Source organism: Gadus morhua, chromosome 23 (assembly GCF_902167405.1).
Source record: "Gadus morhua chromosome 23, gadMor3.0, whole genome shotgun sequence".
NCBI classification, from domain to species: domain Eukaryota; kingdom Metazoa; phylum Chordata; class Actinopteri; order Gadiformes; family Gadidae; genus Gadus; species Gadus morhua.
The window spans coordinates 10,032,211-10,051,646 of NC_044070.1; the positions used below are offsets into that span (position 1 = coordinate 10,032,211).

Consider the following 19,436-nt stretch of genomic DNA (forward strand, 5'->3'; position numbering starts at 1 on the left):
GTAGGAATAAAGTGAGAGAATCTAATTTGTTTTACTTGAGTTGAACTCCCGGTCGGTCTCTGTGGGAGATCTCGGCCATCACGGCGTTGGGGTCAAACGACTTGGTCTTCTCCTCCACACAGTTCTCTGGAAGAAGATCTAGAGAGAGACATACACAGAAGGATAAAAAATAAATGCAGAAAGAAAGAAAGCGAGAGAAAAGAAAGAAAGAGACAAAGATAGAGAGAGAAAGAGAGGTACACCCCTGCTGGGAGGAGTGTCTCCTACAACTGCTACACCCCGGCTAGATGGAGTCTGTCCTACGACTGCTACACCCCTGCTAGGTGGAGTCTGTCCTACGACTGCTACACCCCTGCTAGGTGGAGTCTGTCCTACGACCGCTACACCCCTGCTGGGTGGAGTCTCTCCTACGACCGCTACACCCCTGCTAGGTGGAGTCTGTCCTACGACTGCTACACCCCTGCTAGGTGGAGTCTGTCCTACGACTGCTACACCCCTGCTAGGTGGAGTCTGTCCTACGACTGCTACACCCCTGCTAGGTGGAGTCTGTCCTACGACTGCTACATCCCTGCTAGGTGGAGTCTGTCCTACGACTGCTACACCCCTGCTGGGAGGAGTCTCTCCTACGACCGCTACACCCCTGCTGGGTGGAGTCTCTCCTACGACCGCTACACCCCTGCTGGGAGGAGTCTCTCCTACGACCGCTACACCCCTGCTTGGAGGAGTGTCTCCTACGACTGCTACACCCCTGCTGGGAGGAGTGTCTCCTACGACTGCTACACCCCTGCTGGGAGGAGTGTCTCCTACGACTGCTACACCCCTGCTGGGAGGACTGGGACTCACATTGGTTGCTGATGAGGCAGTGGGCGGCCAGCAGCTTGAGGGAGTGGACCTCAAAGAGCACCCGGTGGAAGAGGAGGTCGTGGGCCGTGGGACGCAGCTTCGCCTCCTGCCGCACACACGACTGGGTGAACTCCTGCAGGGGTCAAAGGTCAAACTGGGTCAAATACATCAGAAATGGACGAGTGAGGAACATCTCAACCCAGAGGCAAGTCTCGGGAGTGGGACCAACTAGGCTGTGCAGGAGATGTTAAACAATGCCAGGAGAACATCCAGGACGGATGGGCCGGACCATCGGGTCTCTCCGCAGTCCACGGCTGGGTGGTCTGGGGTCGGGGTACCTACCTTCATGAGGGGGTCTTCCAGGGAGGTTCCAGCACTGCTGATGGCCTCCTTGGATACCACGGCGTCCCCATTGGCCTGGATCTCCAGAACCGCCATCTGGTGAAGCCATGGAAGAACGTTGATTTTTTTACATTTAATTTTTATTTTTTAGAAAGAAAGTATTAAAAGGTAACAAAGCGAAGTTACAATTTAAAACGGGCCTGATTCAATATAAGGCTGATTTTCAGCAGGTTCCTGATTGACTCGGAGTGGGCGAGATATATCCTGTGACGGTCACTTGGAACTTGAGAACACACACCTCATGCACGCAGGTAAGCACACTGGCACACACACCCACACGGATTCCTAGATTAATCCTGTGGGGTGTTGCTTCTGTTACGGTTGCTGTGCTCAACATATAAAAAAAGTTAGGAAGATGTGTCTCTACCAAGTCAACCTCATCTCAGAAATGCTGGTCTCACCTCCAGAGCACAGATCCCGAAGGAGAAGATGTCGATGGCATAGTCATCCTCACTCGCTGGAGTCAAAGGAGGAAGAGGGGAGAAGAGAAGGATGATGAGGAGGAAGGGAAGGACGAGGACCGATTATACACCAGATATAGAAAAAACTAAGGGCGGACCTTTTAATAAACTAAAAATAAACTGCCTGAAAGTAAACCCTTCGGGGCTTTGATCTGGGTGCACACAGTGAACTCCTTAATAAAGCAATGCAGTTAAAACACACAGTATTATTGTTGTACTTACTGCCGTACTCCGGGGGGAAGAAGTGGTGGTTCCTCTGCTCGTCCCGGTGAGGTCGCCCCTTCCCCTGGGCGTCTGGGAACACTGGGAGGCCAGAGAAACACAGCTGAGACAACAGAAAACATACTCATCCTCCCAGCATAACAAGCCTCTACAATATACACTCAAACACACCCCAAAAAGACTTATTCGTCGAATTACATATATTTCACATTTAATATACTTTACATATCTTTCTTATGTATATATGCATATGACAGCATTACTGTGATTGTGTTTGTAATTTATTCTTATTTTCTCTATTTTGTGGTTATTATTTTTCTATCTGGAGCAGCACTGTGACAAACGATTGCCCTCAGGATAAATAAAGTTAATAAAGTTCCCCTGAAAAAGGAATAACACACAACAGAGCCTGTATACAAAACCATTCTGTATTCTCTTTGTTAATGCCACCACAAAAGCATGTTGCATTTCAGATAAATTAAATAATTACATATAGTTGGTAATAGTTATAAAGTAATGTGTATGGGTCTTACCATTCACAAATAACCTGTGCCAAACTGTGAAGAAGAACATAGTAAAGACATGTTTAAGTATTAGTTATCAATTTCATTCATTTAATTTGATTAAATATAATAAAACATATTAATAGTAGTATAGCAATTATTAAACAATACTACTACAACTACTATTACTACTAAATCCAGTTAAAAGGGAACCGTCATGATCAGCTTTTTAATGATATAAGGAAGTACTGCTTCATTAGCCGGAAGCGGAAAAAAACGATTATGAAGCAGTTGTCTGATATTTTGGCTGAGGCTGACAGTTCCCCTTTAAGTCTGGAGCTGAAGCAACACACAGTGTTTGGGGGAGGCCAGACCTGAGCCAATCTTGATGAGGCCGTTGTGTTGGATGAAGATGGTGTCGCAGGTCAGGTTGCCATGGATAATGGGCGGTTCGCAGGAGTGAAGGTAGCTGCCGATGGCGAGAGATAGTTTAGTTCCAGTCGGTCAGCGTAAAAGCTCAAAATATCTGCTCAGAGGTCAGGTTCAAGTTCCAGAGGATTTATTGTTCATGTGCAAGAATATAGAAATGTCTTCAGATGCGATAAGTCTCAATAATCAACAATAAAAATAACAAGAACAACAAAGGCAAGACGTTAAGCTGTGAAAGGTGTCTCTGTACCTGAGGGCCGAGAGGATCTGGGTGCACCATCTCTTCCACGCCTGTAGGTCAGAGCCATACATACAGCTTAAAGTATGCTATGGCCACCCACCGGTTAAAGGCAGCCTAAGCTGTGCAGGCTGCCTTTAACCGGAAATCAAACCAGCCAAAAACAACCCAATAGCGGCTTATTATAGCATGTTTAATTCTAGATTGATGAGGAACCAACTATGACAGAAGGCAGTTTGGCTTTGGTAAAATAAGTGGGGCAGACAGAGAAGGGGCAACATAGAACAATGAAGCTAGTTTGGAAAGTGACTCAAACAAGAAACCTCTGGGCTGCTTATTCTCCTCGACGGATGGATGAGGCAGGCGGCATCTACAGCACCACCAGCCCGGAGACCCACGGAAGGGCGGCTTCGAACTCACCTTGACGTTCATGGTCTTGTGGTTCTTCTTGGTTTTCTTCAAGAACTGCTTGAGGCTGCCTGACGACATGTACTCAGTGATGAAAATGACCTGCAAGTTGTGAGGAGGGCAGCATTTGGACTGTTATGGTCGGAATATCTACTACTACTTACTAGTGACATAGTTAGCAAACCTAAATGAAGGGAGGTCATACGGTAACAGGGGTGTTCCCAATAAATAGCAGTCAAATCAATAATTCGTCATTACGGTATACAATGTGTTGTAATAAACATTTCCCTTTGCATGTTATTGGTGCATACAGCATTCCCCTTTTCAATCTCAACAAATTAATCCGACATGTACTCTTATTCAAATCTAAAACAAATATATACACTTTTGGACCACGACACACAGATCAAGCACCACTGCCACGGTGCACAGTACAAATCGCCGGCAGAACGAGCTCGGGGTGCCCAGTCTAACACCGTAATCTATCTAAACTATAACCGCATTTCACATTAAACGCATCGTTTGCTGCGTTACCAACGTTGTCTATGCTGATTTAGGGTGCGCGATGTTCAATATCCATAAGGTTGAGTTCAAAAGGCTAACATTATCTTTTATGAGACAACAATAATGTTGGGCAGGTGTGTTTGAGCACACATTGGTGAACTCCAGATGTCGCGACCGTCTTCACTGTGCCAAATATCCCGCTGCTATCCCGGAGGAGCGGGCGAATCAGCTGTCAGTGTGTGTTCATGTATGATGGTTTATCCAATAAGTGGTAGTGTACCCGCGCACCATTGGCATGTATGCGTGCTTGTCTCTGTGTGGGTGTGCGAACGAGAATGACCGGGAGAAAGAGTGCTATGGGGAGATGAATGAATGGAACAATATTTATATTTCAAAATCGTGTATAAAAAAAATGAAAAAAAAGCTGAATCAATTTGTGGCGCTAGGTGTTGTTTCTGTGGCGCTGCGCCACACATTGGTCTATGTATGGAAAACACTGAGTGTACCGATATGTATCCAGCTGTTCTGCACTTTTGATAAAACACTTAGAAATATAAATAATAATCAAAAAGTTTGTGATCGTTTGACGCTAAAATTGAAATCAAGATCAGAATCCGATTGATCGCCCAGCCCTACACGGCGCCATGTGAACTCACCCGAGCCTGGCTCTCCCTCATGTCCAGCCAGTACTTGTGGAACTTGACAATGTTGGGGTGTTCCACCTGCATCAGGTTCTCAAACATCTCCTTGATCTTGTCCTAGCACGGAAATGGACGAACCAGAAAGTTATATCAAGCAAAGAAACATGACGAACTTCATGCAGTTGGGAACATACAAACCCAATATTTAGAAATATATTTTAAATAAATGTTTTACAACCAGGTAAATAAGTGTAAAAACTTAGGTTATAGTCGAAGGCTTAGTGGTGAAGTCATGTGTTCTTCAATTTAAGTCCCAGACAGGCATAAAGTCTGCTATAAAGGAACGATTCCAATGGAAACATTAACTAGTCTCAACTCATGTGTCTGCAGCCTCAAACCAAGAACAACCATCACACACTTTATTATTAGACTAATTTAAGCAGGCACCAAAACAATTCACATTAACCCATTCAGATGCACTAAGGAGCAGGGAGGCTTTTAGGTCCTCTTGCTGAAGGACGCCTACAGGTAGACTGAACCCAAGACCCTTTCGGCTGCTAGTCAAACCCCCTCCATCGGTCCCTCCCACCTGACCACCCGGGTCGTAAGAGTGTGACGGTACCTCCTGGGACTTGAAGACCTTCTTGTCAGGGAACAGCACCTCGTTCCACACGACCTCAACGCCCTCCTCCGTGTCCATGGCCAGAGACGCACTCTCCACACCGGGGACATTACCCTGGCTCACCTGCAGGGGGCGGCAGAGACACACGGAAATACTTAGACAAGGAGAACAGGCTTATTAAATCCCTGGATAACAACAGAGGATTTGTTGAGAACGCTTGTGATCACCAATGATCCGATCGACAGTACAAGCAGCCATATTAAACCTTTAACCGTGAATAATATTGCTATCGCCGTAGCTTCTTCCTCCAAGTTACTGACAGACAAAAATCGTGTGAAAACATGTACAGCATTGCAATGCGGGTCACAATGTGCCTAAATCCAAAACAGGAAAAACAATCCATACAATGACAATAACACGAGCACACGCAAATGGAATCTGAGCAATGTTAAAATTGATATGCTAGGGTGAAATTCATGAATTCGTAATCTTCTGTCCCTTGTTCACAAAAGGATCACAGCCAATAGGTTATGATCCTGTGTGCTGCATGAGAGCTCTTCCCGGTCATGTGTAACACAGTGAATCCAGAGGTACATGCGGTGGGTCTAAAAGGAAGGACTGGAGAGAGATACTGTATGTAGAGATAATTCACAGCTCAACAGAGATTAAAATGGGAACACCAGCCTGCCAGCCCGACGCCCATCTGTACCGCCAGGAAGTAAACACACCAGATGAGCAGTGATGTCATGATGCAGATGAGAGGGAGAGTGAGGGTGAGAATGATAGTGAGACGGAGAGGGAGACGCAAACACTCAAAACCAGAGATAGAAAGAGAGAGAGACCGAGAGAGACAGTCAGACAGATAGTGATACAGAGCGAGACAGACAGAGAGAGACAGATAGTTCAGACCTCGATTGTTTGTGACAGAGAAGGATGGACATTTAAAGGGAGGATGGATCAATTGAGGATGGGAGGCAGAGTTATAGACGGAGGATGAATAGGAGACGGATGGAGAGTCCGTCGATTAAAAGAACCATCATTCTGTGGCCTGCGTTCCAGGCACCATGGATACAGCATCACCATGAAGAAGACCAAAGAGATTAAGAATAAATAAATAGATCACCGACACCTCTCTCTCTTCCACTGAGACATACTTAACCGGTGAACCCAACTGGTTGCCAAGCAACAATAAAGTGATCAACTGTTTGTAAAGTGTTGCATTCACCCTCCACTCCTCACTCTAAGGGGGGGAAAGGAGTTATTGCAACTAGTTCTTTACTGGGAAAAGGCAGTCCCCCTCACAGCTAAGTATTAAACCCCTACACCTCCTCCCTCACAATACTCCTTGTCACCATATGACGTCAGAGTCAGCGGTGACATCAACGCCCCCCCCCCCACGCGGGCCCAGGCCGCGTGGAATCAAAATGTCTGCCCGTAGGAGTGCTAACAGTGGGGGGGTTTGTTCACATACACCACCGTGTCTGTAGAGCCCTGCCTGGTCCCTGGTGCCACCTCCGTAAACACATCCCATAATAATAATAATACATAGTACCAGCGTAGCTAGGACCCCGTACAGCCGCACAAAGGTATGGCTTGTCTGTCGCGCAGTGCCGTGTGTGACAACCTATCCCATCTGCCTCGTTGTAATAAAATCGTTGATAAATTGTGCTTGAGTGGTTCTTAATCTTCACGAATAATGTTGGCAAGATATGACGTGAACTTCAATGAAGAAATGACCTCCAAATATCAGAGGTTTCGAGTCGTTATTTATATTTGTCAATGTGAAGCCTCGGCTTCAGCCTGATAAATTGACCTTGAATGGCAAAATACTTTAATATAATGGGCCGGTGAATTCTTCCACGACAGTGTTGAGGACCATTCCTTCCACTGAAGCCCCGTTCTAGGGGTCTTCTCCATGTTCTCAACCGCTTCCACCTCCACCACCTCTAGCTTGTCCATCTCTCCCGGCATTCCCAGAGCTCCGCCCCCTCCTCCGTCACAATCGCCACCTCCTCCTTCGTCTCCACCCCTGACCCCACCACCTTCACCATATCTTCTGCCGTCATCATCACCTCCAGTATCTCAAACTCCAGAAGACCACACACCATAACGCTTCCAGGCCTCCTCAAACATGCTCTACTGGAGCCTGCAGAGAGTCATCCAGATGGGTTGTTTTTAGACAGCGGTGGTGAGAATGTTCCCTGGCCCTCTGGGGGAAAAGCTCTGGAATGTCTTGTGTGGGGCAGGGCCATGGGAGACAACCCCCAGAGGGGACCCAGAGCTACTCCGACCACAGGATGAGATCTAGTCTCTGACACAGATCCCAATCTCACCACGTTCCTTTCCTTCCGCTTGGGACTCAAAGCCATGGACCTGACACAGGGAGGCAGGGTAGGCTGCGGGCCGAGACGGCTTCACCGTCCATTTTGAGGAACCGGGGTGTGCTGGTCTGCTTCCTTTGGCGTCACAGTGGCCACCCTGTTTGTTTTTCCTAGAAGTGGAGCAAGGCCTGAACTCTGAGACGTTCTCCCAGAAGGTTATGTTGTGGACGGAGCTCCGCTCGCACGTTGGCCTATTGAGAACTGGTAGCGTTCTCATAACCTCACAACCATCATCGCACTGGATGCTGCCCTCGGATTGGTGGAGGGAAGGAGGTGGTTACGGCGTGTGGGCCCGGGGGATTGTGTGTTCATGTCCAAACAACGCAGTCCTCTATTCTTAAGTGTGATGTTGGCTCGGGCCGTGGCTTGTATAACGAGAACCTGATCTAAAGGGCTCTTACACAACCTTTCCCCACTTTGCCCCCAGGTTCCTTCGGCACGTGTTTCTGGAGGTGATAGATATCCCCTTCAGAGAACCAATCCCCCCCACTCCTAGACTCTCCCTTCCTAGAACCACAGGAGAACCAGTAAACCAGAAAACACCCGTAGAATAGAAACCAAATAGACTCGTAGAATCTATAAGGAACTAGTTATGAACTGTATCTACAAATATAGACAAGTCGAAACCAGTGACCAGTGTAAACCAGTCAAGCCCTGTAGAAACCCTGTGAGACCAGTAGAAATCTGTAGAACCCAGCAGATACCTGTATATATAAACCATTAGAGACCAGTGTAAACCAGTAAAAAGCCCAAAAACATTAGAGACTAGTAGAAACCAAGAGATAAAAAATAACCCTGTAGAAACCAGTGGGTACCAGAATAAACAAGTGGAGATCATTAGAAACCATTTAAGACCTGTATAAAAGAATAGAGACTAATATAAACCAATAGAATTCAGTAGAAACCAGTGAAGACATGTTTAAACCGATAGACACCTTTATAAACAAGCAGAAACCAGTAGAACACATTAGAGACCAGTGTAAACCAGAAAAGCCAAGTAAAGACCCGTAGAACCTGGCAGAAACCATTTGAGGATAGTCAAAACTAGAAGAGAATAGTAGAGACAAGTATAGACCGCTAGAAACCATTAGAGACTAGTAGACTACCGGTAGTTAAGACCAAGACCTCTGCTGGTTTCACTCTGCTGGTTTTCCCAGTAACCTGGGAATAACCTGAAGCCAAACAGCCTCACAATGTTGTTCCAAAGTGCTACAAACACCACCTTGTGCAATATCCTATCTTTTTAAAGACGCTAAAGAGAAGAGACACAGAACATGTGTTCCCAAATGTCCACTATTGCCAACTTTCAAACAGCCCGCCGCCCACAATCCATTGTTATGAGGTTCATCGATCGTAGAATGGATATCAATGGCAGGTAAGGAGCTAAGGGCTGCTAATGGGCTTCATCAGGGTTCAATTCCACTGGCTCAGCGCTAACAGGCTAGGCAGCTAAGGGTTCTGAGAACAGACAGGGATCCATTCAGATCTACCCGCCTGCTAACGCTAAGAACCTGGCAGCCCTCGAAGGAGTCCAATTACCTCCCGGCAGACAGCCAAGGTATTCTCCCTATATGAGCGGGGGAGGACGGATCAGATGGACGAGGTTAGCACAGAGAGGCTAGTGGAAATGCTAGTGGAGAGGCTTTGGGGGGTGGGGGAGACTAGGTGAGGAGGCTAGGAGTAGGGGCTAAGGAAGGAGGAGAGGATCGGAGGAGGAGCTAAAAGGCTGAGAGCAGATGACAGAGGAAGCCTAAAAGGCTAATACGAAATGCTACAGGAAGCTAAAAGGCTAATAACAGATGCTACAGGAAGCTAAAAGGCTAATAGCAGATGCTACGGAAAGGTGTTTCAAGAGACACTTGGTTGGACTAAAAAAGACTAGGAGAAGTTAAGCAAGGCTTAGTGGCTAAGAGGAGATGACGCTGAGAAGTTGCTAAGAGCTTAATGCTAGGCTTGGGCTAAAGGGCAGAAGGTGATGCTATGATCGTATTAATCATTTATCGGTGGCTCTCTAGCCCACAGAAGTCAACACAAAAAGAAAAGGGACAGACAATATCCTTTTATCATGGTATATTCTCAGTATGGGGCCAATCCATCCATCTCTTTTAGTCAAGCCATCCCTGTACCCAGAGTGTTTGAAATCACAGCCTAACATCTTCCACAACCCACCGTCCAACGGCCTTATTCACAGAGTGTGCATCCTGCTAGGCTGAGGAACTTGAACACCAACTCTGCATTAAGTTGCCCCCACCCAGCTAGCGATTAAACCAAGACGGCTGCTGGGTGATTGAAGTCCATAGAGTTATACCCTCCCGGTCCGATGGGGCCGGGGTCTACTTTGACGGCTCCACGCATCACATTCAACTCTCCCATCGCAGACCAACAGCGTCTGTCTGACAAGTGCTGTCTCAGTCAGCGTCTGAGCTGTGACACAGCCCCTAGGCCAGACGCGGTGGTGGTTGGGTGAGGTTGGACAGAGTTCAGATCTGGCCGGAGTCCTCACTACCTAGTGGGCCACAGCGGTCCCAGGAAGAGTGTGATCGGGCTACGGAGCGATAGACCCAGTCTGTCTGGGTTGCTGTCCACAGTAGACTGGGACGAGGAACAACGTTAAGATTCATCTTCAAAATAAATTATAAACGGTGGACGCTTTAATCCAAAGTGGATTTTATCACCATAAGTGCATACATCCTGCAGCAGTGGGAATTTAAATCTAAATCCACTCTGACTGTCTGTCTGTCTGTCTGTCGTGGAAAATGTGAACTTAACACCACATAAAATATGAGCTTCAAAACCATATGCTGTAGTTATAGAGAAGCCTTTGTAAACAGTCATAGAGAGCTCCCTTCAACTACCGACACTATAACCAGGATAGAGCTAACACCACAGCCAGGGCCCTCCTCCTAGGATAGAGCTAACACCACAGCCAGGCCTAGGGGCCCTCTACCCAGGATAGAGCTAACACCACAGCCAGGCCTAGGGCCCTCTACCCAGGATAGAGCTAACACCACAGCCAGGCCTAGGGGCCCTCTACCCAGGATAGAGCTAACTCTACAGCCAGGCCTAGGGCCCTCTACCCAGGATAGAGCTAACACCACAGCCAGGCCTAGGGGCCCTCTACCCAGGATAGAGCTAACACCACAGCCAGGCCTAGGGCCCTCTACCCAGGATAGAGCTAACTCTACAGCCAGGCCTATGGCCCTCTTCATGTTTATTCATCTGCTGCGGTGGCTGGCGGGGGGTCTTGGGGCGTGTGATTGTGTTCAACAGCTCTAACTTCAGCCAATCAAATGGGGGCAGACAAAAGACGGTCAAAACAGAAGCATAATGGAGCAGAACGAGATGCTAATTTTGTTCATGAATTAAAGCGAGCCAAAGTTTTTAGGGTTATCCTCTGAACTATAACCGCCATATGCCAGGCGCATCCAGAGGCTGATCCAGAGACCTTCAGCCGGCCTCTGCCTGACCTGAAGAGAAATCACAGATGGTGAATCAAACGACAAATCATGAATCCAACGTGAATTATCAAGGGCAGGATAACCTCTGCATGCTGTGAACCAGCCTCTTCTGTACAGGGACAGGCCCGGCTCTGTTTAGACTGTCTCCACATTTTACAACACATAGATTACATCTCACACAATGTCTTCTATTGTCACGGTAGTCACAGGGGGAGAGAGTCACAGACACAAAGCGGGGGGGGGGGGGGGAAGAGAGGAAGAGAGGAAGAGAGGAAGAGAAAAAGGAAGAAAGAAAGAAAGAAAGAAAGAAAGAAAGAAAGAAAGAAAGAAAGAAAGAAAGAACTTGCAGATGGGACTAGAAGAGGACGCCGCCCTGCTCAAGACAAGGGCCCTCGTCGACACTAAAGAACAGCCAGTTATGCAAGACAAACCACTCTCTGGCTCCCTTTTCAACAGCAACTCTTTCAGAAATATGAAATTAGTTTCTAATCTCACTTATGCCTCCAGGGGATTGTCATTGTGTGTGTGTTTGTGTGTGTAGCATTGCATTCATTGCATGTGTTTTCTCCTATTTGTGTAAGTGTGAGCCTATGAATGTATGAGGTGTGTGTGTGTGTGTGTGTGTGTGTGTGTGTGTGTGTGTGTGTGTGTGTGTGTGTGTGTGTGTGTGTGTGTGTGTGTGTGTGTGTGTGTGTGTGTGTGTGTGTGGACTTATTCAGAGCTTTGCCCCAGATTTCCCCACTCATGTGGATGATTGAGTGTGTGTGAGCGTGTGCGTGTGTGTAAGCTTCTGCGCATGCCTGTGTGTGAGCCTGGGTCTGCCCTGAACTGGTACAGTAAAGTTATATGACTGGCTGCGTCTCCCCTGACAGCAAAGCTCTTCCCTGATGAGTCAGACTTAATTAAAACCCAGGCTAAATTAAAATGGTGCTGCAATGAGCGTATGAGACATCCGTTCTACAGCCAGTAGGTAAATGGACGGCATTCATACGTATTTACAACTCCTGTGGCCCACTGAAATCACTCACAACTCTTCGCTCACATGACTGTGTACACAGTCACCCGTTTCAACACAGATGCGTCCATTTAAAACACAAATTCATCCATTCATAAACGCACTGACCCATTGATTGCACTTTCCCCCGTTTAAACAAACATTCAGCCTTTCATAAACAAATACACAAACTCACCAAATTATAAACACACTTTCATACACACACAAATCCATTGATGGACCTATTCAACGAGACATTCACCCATTCGTACACATATAGCCATTCATGCAGCAACTACATTGTTGGTCAATCAAGCCAACAACTTTTCTCAACTGCAGCTGACGGTGTTACGCGTTGCCTGGCCCAAGGGCACTCCAGCACTAGGCCAGGAATGTGGGGGGGAAACTGTGACACTCTCTGACCTGCTCCACCCCCCTGCCTGACCTCCTTGTGTACCCAGCCACAGATAAGTGCACATGGGCTAGTACCTGTGACCTTCAGGGTGTATCGGGTTGGAACACGGCCTAGTGGACTGGACCACCTGTTATCAATTGCTTTGATAAAGCGCTTTTCTAACCGGTTGCCACTCAAATCGTGGGGCCTCACATTCAAACACCGACGGTGGAATTGCGTCACAAGGCAGGCACCAGCTCGTCGTGAGCAGTTAGGGGAAAAGTGTCTTGCTCAAGGGCACCTTGAAAACGGAGGAACCCGAGATCAAAGAAGCAACCTTTTGGTTTCCAGACAAACTACCTCCTGTGCTGCCGCAGCCCAGACCAGTTCAACTACTGTTCAGCCGAGGCAGAGAAGATGGCTCATAACCATGTTGAACTAATCATGGCTCTGCCATGACGCATGGCAGAGCCAAAGTGTTGAACCTGATATTGGGTCCCGTGGTGAAATGAACCTGGTGGTACCTGGGGCAGCATGACTTTGACCATGGGAGAAGGCGCCGGTCAGTACCAGCTGTAGACAGCAGAGAACTGAAGGCTCCTTTGTTCAGGAGTCAAACAAGAGCTTTTTTTGGTTTCCTCTGAAAGATAAGGGAAAAGTCATAGTGTAACGGAGTTTGGGTCCTCAAGTCCACTGCCTGACGTGAAGGACATTCAACCTGAATGTCAAGCCAACGTTGAACCTTGTTTGACATGGTGGGAGTATGCAGAGTGGATACTCATTACACTCAGCATAATGCTGTACCAGCTGCATCCGGTATACTTTATCTGGTCTTCCTTCTAGCTCACCAAACTTTATCTGGCATAATTTATCTCCTCCTCCTCCTTCAATAATCACCTCAGGTTTTATGAAAGGGGTGCTTTTTTTAACCCTAAAGAACACATTCTTCACCTTTATCTAATCGTTCTGGAAATGATTAGTTCAACATGGTTATGTAGCCGTGGAAGGGGGAGAGGGGTGGTTACGGTAGAGGAGGGGTCAGAGGTGAAGCTCATTGATAATTATCTGATGTGAAAACATTGTTTAATTCATAATGAGGGTACCTATTCGACAACCAAACTTCAACACCCACCAGAAAAACACGACCACCTATGAGAAATTCCTGCCATAGGCCATTAAGCGATATTCCCCACTTGGGTATAATTAACGTTAGCAACACTAGGTCAGCCGCCAAGTCCAAGCTAACAGCCATGCTAGTCCTGCTGTGCACAGGCCATTAGACAAAGCAAAACAACCCAGTGATCAAAAAGAAAAACACATTTTGTGTCAGTTCCGATGAGTTGAGGATTGAGGAAGTCCAAGGCAACTGTAGTTCCCAGAATAATGCATCTTCTCGAACTCTCCATAAAGACACGGCCATTCTCGGAAATAATGGTCAATTCAACCAAACGTCCAAGAAAAACATCCCCAAAAACATTTGTACATAAAAACAACTGAAAAACTGACTGCTCCTCTCTGTTGAAAATGTTGACGGTAAATTCATCCAGGGCAGGAAAAGTATTGATGATGCTAACACTAGTTTCCTGTAAACAAAGCCACAGTCCTAAGCTACAGTAACTAATGCCCAGAGACTCATTTCCTAGTGGGGAACATTGTGTGTGTGTAGCTTCACAAAGAAAACACAAGGTCAAGATAAGAGGAGCCTTGTCTTGTTCCTGCAATGTCAAATGTTTCCAAGTAAACCAGGATGAAAGGAGCAGGACTAAACGCAGGAGGGAAGAGATTGTATACGGGTCGGCGGTGATCAAACCCTAACAGGATTTTTTTCCATTGGTTAATGCATAGCATGGATTGGGAGAAGTTTAAGTGTTTTGGAGGAGTACATGCTTGGACATATTAGAAACAACCTCATCCCCATTACCAGTATCCATTATTCACATGGCCCAGAGTGTATAAATAAAAGATGCTTTGATGGAGGTCGATATATTAGAGGTATAACCAGACCTCGCTCTCCTAGGGAACTCCACCCAACATCCGCATCAGACACCCCCCGCCTCCAAGCCCCCCACACCGCCCCGGTCCTCCACCAATCAGACGACCTGTGACACAGGCACCAGAGGGCACTGCAGGTCGAGTGAGGCTGCTATTTTAATTATCACCTCTGCGGGGATTTAACAGGGTTGTGTAAAAACCAGGAGCCTGCCTTACTGTACCACCACAGGACCAACGAGGGGGGAGAACCCAGCACAAACCCCTGCACCAGACCGTTTCTGGCTTGGCCTGGCACGGCCCAGCTCCGTGAAAGTTTTCCATCAGAGCGGCCAGTATCTACTCAACTGGATTACCCAATTTCTGGTTTGTAAATCCACACGGTCTAATTGTTTGGTTGCCACCTAAAAAAGCCCAGCAGCGCAGCCCCCTGGCTCCAGCGGAGGAGGTTACTCCCGGGCGAGTGGTGAGAAGTAACCATCCAAGCACTTGGCAACCACGTATCCAGAGACAGAAGCTGTCTGGAGGCAGCTCTCGTACAGAGAGCCCACCCTGGTTCTTCGTACCACCCAGAGCTAGGACAGCGACGCGCCACACAGTGAGCCCAGACCGCGTCGATGTACGTTGAGATGGGTGGTGGGTGGGTGATTCCCATCGACTGTGCGGGACAGACAGAGTGTGGGTTAGGGTAGATCCGTAAGTGAGAGGAGGGGTACTATACTGCTGAACCCAGAAAGAAGAGAGGGGGGGGGGGGTAGTTCTAGGGAAGAGAGAGTGCCGTGGGAATGCTGCTAATATCAATTAAATGCTGGCCTGGCAGAGTTACTGTTTGACTACATAGGCCAGGGATGGGCAACTTTCATGATAAAGAGGGCCACATTTTTCATCATAACCATCGGAGGGCCACATGACTGCACACTTCAACTAAACGTGAGCTGAGAGAAGCTACACAATTTTGAATTTGGTAGATATGATTTCCTGTATTCTGGTGCATTTTGGGGATGGCCACTACCTAAAAAGTCCTCCAGAATCATAACCTATGTACGGTATGTTAATTGAACCAACATACATTCATTTCATGTTTTCCATGCTCAAACAGCCACATGAATGGTCAGTATTTTTATCAGTGCAAAGGGCTCACATACATCATCATTCAATGAAGTCAAAAAACTGAAAAACAGTGGCCCAACATTAAGTGCAACAACTCAATGAACTCAAACCCAACAAGCAGTTGTAGTAGTTGTAGTGGCGATTTAAGTGGATATCTTTAATGACTGATATCGCTTCTAAGCAAACTAGACGCATGGGTTTGCCTTCGAATTCTATGAATTCTTCTTCTTTCTTGACCGAGCTTTCTGTAACTCGATCAATTATTATTATTCTTTTTTTTTTAATTTATATTATGTGCGGGCCTGACTGAGTGAGGATGCGGGCCGCACTGAGTGAGGATACGGGCCGCCAGTTGCCCATCCCCTACATAGGCTGTAATGAGGGAGTTGGTAGGGTGGCTGTATCTTGGCCTCAATTGGTGGAACAGAGGCAGACTGAAGGAGTAACCAGGAAGTATGTCGACACAAAGATTCATGATGTTGTTTGGTAGAATGGTATCTATGGCAACCGCATCTTCTCCTGCACCAGGCTGGCAGACCGGCCGCGGGAGCAGAGCACAGCGCTGGCTGAGCCCCGAGGCTGTTACTACCACTAATGATTAGTATTTTAGTACAAGATCTTTATCCCTTCGTGGGTCTCATTTATAACATCATTATACATCTCCCCATACCGGCACTTATTATACTTCTGACTTTCTCCGAGAGGAGGGATACCTCTTCTGTGCTCCTTCTTCACGTTTCTTCTCCCCTGGGTTTGGGGAGTTTCTCCTTGTCATTACTTAGAGGGCTTAGGGCTAGTGTGGGAGTACCCCGTAATGTGGGGCTTGACTTTCTTCCACCAACACCCATGGTGGTAGGACACCGGTGTTGATAATGGGTTTGATGTTGTGCTGACTGACCGATATTAACTGTATTAGTTCCCCGGTAGCGTGATACTTTGTACACGTGACTCAATCTCACTCTGAGCATGATAAGGAGGAAGTATTATAAACAATCCCCATAGATTGTTCCACAGATGTTTCCTGAATTTGATGATCTAGCAGGTCAGTGGGTTGCATGTTAATCTAGATATATCAGGTAGATATATTTACTGACCTAGACGGATAAAGAAAATGCTACATTTGATCACATCTATTCTAAACAACAGCGCTGTAATACTGCCGTGGATTTACACTCGCGGACACTGGCAGAATGGAATCCATTCAAAACAAAACAGCTGATCTTCATCATAAGCAGGCTGGCCTTGATTTGACTCTATAGTGTTTAGTGCCAACCGCTAATGCTATCTAGCTTCATTGCAGAAATAGATTCACTATGTTGATGTTAGTATGCATCAAGCTAGTGTACCATTTGAGTTAGCATAGCATGTTCTTTTCACACATATGGAGCATTCATCAGCTGCTCTGCTGATTAAAGGAAGCGTTATTTGTGATGCAAGAGGAACCAATGAACCATTGGTTCATTTTGCATCACAAATAACCACAAGATCAGTGGTTCCCGATTCTGAGGTCAGATGTTTTTTTTCTTGTGCATCCCATACCACAGTACCCTCATCGTTTTACCCCAAACAACATCTGCTTATAATATCAATGTCCAAATGCACATCACACCAAGTGAATAGTAGTAGGCTGCTAGTGGCTATGAATCACTAAGCACTCTGCCCTATATTAAAGGACCTCTATGAGGGCTTTTAAGCCTAAAAACCTTTTGTATCACTTATCTATATTTAGTTTATTTAAGTCTGCAATCTCAATGTTTCCCCCAGCACTGTATGGTTAAGGCCTTAACAATAATAGGGCCCCGCCTTGACTACCAATATCTAAAAAAAGATATAATACATTTTTTTAATTATTTTTTATTATTCACTGTTCACAACAAGTGATGCCATCAAGCATTTTGAATGGAATTAAAAGAGAGACCTGCCAATCACCACTGCCTTTTAGATAAACATTGAGTCAAATCGACCTGATAGGGTGATTTGACAGTCCATCAACATGTGTAGGATCCCTGATGAGATCCGTGACTTTTTTATGAAATCACTTTTTTACTTTATTGAAATATTCCTTGACCAAGACATTTTCTGGGGGAAACACTGAATCTCCCATGACCCCATGTATCCAGTGTCCCCAAGTGGGCTCCTGACCCCTAGGTTGGGCTCCACTGTCTTGGAGTGAGAGTGCATTTCACAGCAGCTCCATGTATAATAAATCATAACTCTATTATGACTGCATCATAAACTCCCTCAGGCCCCCTAGGAGAGTGAAAGTTTCCGCTGTTCGGGAGGTCAGCGCAGCTCCAGACAAGCTGGTCATCACTCTTCAATCGGGGGTAATGGATGTGAGTGCTCATCATTGTTTATTGCTATGTGATGATAACAGATATTAGCCTCTATGTATGCTAGTGGCTGCTAGCTGCTATAAGGGCTAGTTGTCATTAGCTGCCATGTCTGACAATATTGTATCCCCTACCATTGCTAGAGACGGTGCACGCTAGAGGCTGCTTACGCTAACGTGTGCTAGCTGCTGTTAGCTGCGATGAGTGCTAGTTTACATTAGCTGCTATGGGGCCTGACTACACAAACCAGCAGCATCACGTGTGCACCTTGCACAAGTTCCATCCCCCGGTTGGCCTGGTGTTCAACTCGGAAATAACCTGAAATAAATAAATGAAAAAAGTAACAGGAAGTAGGGGAAATACTTCATATGAAAAAAAAAAATAGAAGGTATTATCCTGAAACAAAATTCCACATACCGAACGTAACCTGGACCCTATAACTTCTATTGTTTGCTTGTTTCTCCCTTTCAGAACTTGGCCGATTCCACAGGAGCTTTTAAAGACGACGATAGTGTAAAAGGGAAGGGCAATCTGCCAAAGTGCAAAGGATTGAGTGAAACCTTGAACTGTACTCAATCCACTCAGACTTTTTTGCTAAATCAGGGGGCAAGAATGTCTCTTTCAGCCCTACTGCTTTGTGCCCAGTACTGAGCAACACATTCTTGGACAAAGTGTAAACCTAGTAACATTCAGAGGCTTGACAAAAGGTTTGCACTGTTAACATTTCAGAATGTTTCTTCTGTTCTGTTTTAGAATGTTTTAGGGTTGACGCAACGCTGCAATAATGAGGGCCAGCCAGGAGTGCTTCAACACTTGGATGTTATTAACTCTGACCTACTTGTCATGTTCTTGTTTGCAACAACAAACTTTTTAATGGAGTCACCTCAGACCTCTTGGGACACAGTGCTTTGATTTCAACCCCAGTAAGCAATATAGATGGTCATTAGTGGCATAAGACGTCACAACAACACACCCTAGTTGTGCTTTGGTTGCCAAGGCAGTTGAGCCGAGATCAATTGGTAGGATAACTTTTATTTTGATATCACTTCAATTTTATTACATTACTGTTTATAACCTGCCACTATGTGCCGAGAACCACATGCCTCTATTAAATATTAACTTTCAACTGGATGTAAACAAATGGCCTGCCTCTGTTATCTGAGGGGAAAGCATGGCAGAGACAAACAGAGCCTGCTGCCAGCTGCAGCTGACAGTGCCAGGGACGAGATGCTACGTGTTCTGAATGATGCTAAGCTAACGTGAGCCTCGATGCCATTCGCTAAAGAGATTAATGAGATCGCCATCTTTCTATAAACCATTCCAATGACACAAGTAAATGTAATTTAATGTTTTAAGCGGGTTATAGTTAAATCGTATAGGTATTGATTTCTTCAATAAAAGGCACAAATATAATTCAATCTTGGTTTGTTGAAACAAAAAAGGGAGGATTCTGGGAATTTTAGCTGCTATAAATAGAATGTCACATGATCTATGGGCTATAGCT

At 46.2% G+C, this 19,436-nt stretch overlaps 1 protein-coding gene across 1 annotated transcript in view; it reads right to left on the reverse strand.

Annotated features, from left to right (window-relative positions):
• nrbp2b (nuclear receptor binding protein 2b) overlaps positions 1-19,436 on the reverse strand; it is a 30,578-nt gene that overhangs the window by 4,584 nt on the left and 6,558 nt on the right. The window contains exons 2-12 of the mRNA XM_030348832.1: positions 5,274-5,396; positions 4,667-4,768; positions 3,519-3,608; positions 3,111-3,151; positions 2,806-2,900; positions 2,462-2,485; positions 1,929-2,009; positions 1,647-1,702; positions 1,186-1,281; positions 844-976; positions 36-138 (exon numbers count right to left, since the gene is read on the reverse strand). Coding sequence (XP_030204692.1) covers positions 36-138; positions 844-976; positions 1,186-1,281; positions 1,647-1,702; positions 1,929-2,009; positions 2,462-2,485; positions 2,806-2,900; positions 3,111-3,151; positions 3,519-3,608; positions 4,667-4,768; positions 5,274-5,396 — 944 coding nt within the window. The remainder of the gene's footprint in view (positions 1-35; positions 139-843; positions 977-1,185; positions 1,282-1,646; positions 1,703-1,928; positions 2,010-2,461; positions 2,486-2,805; positions 2,901-3,110; positions 3,152-3,518; positions 3,609-4,666; positions 4,769-5,273; positions 5,397-19,436) is intronic.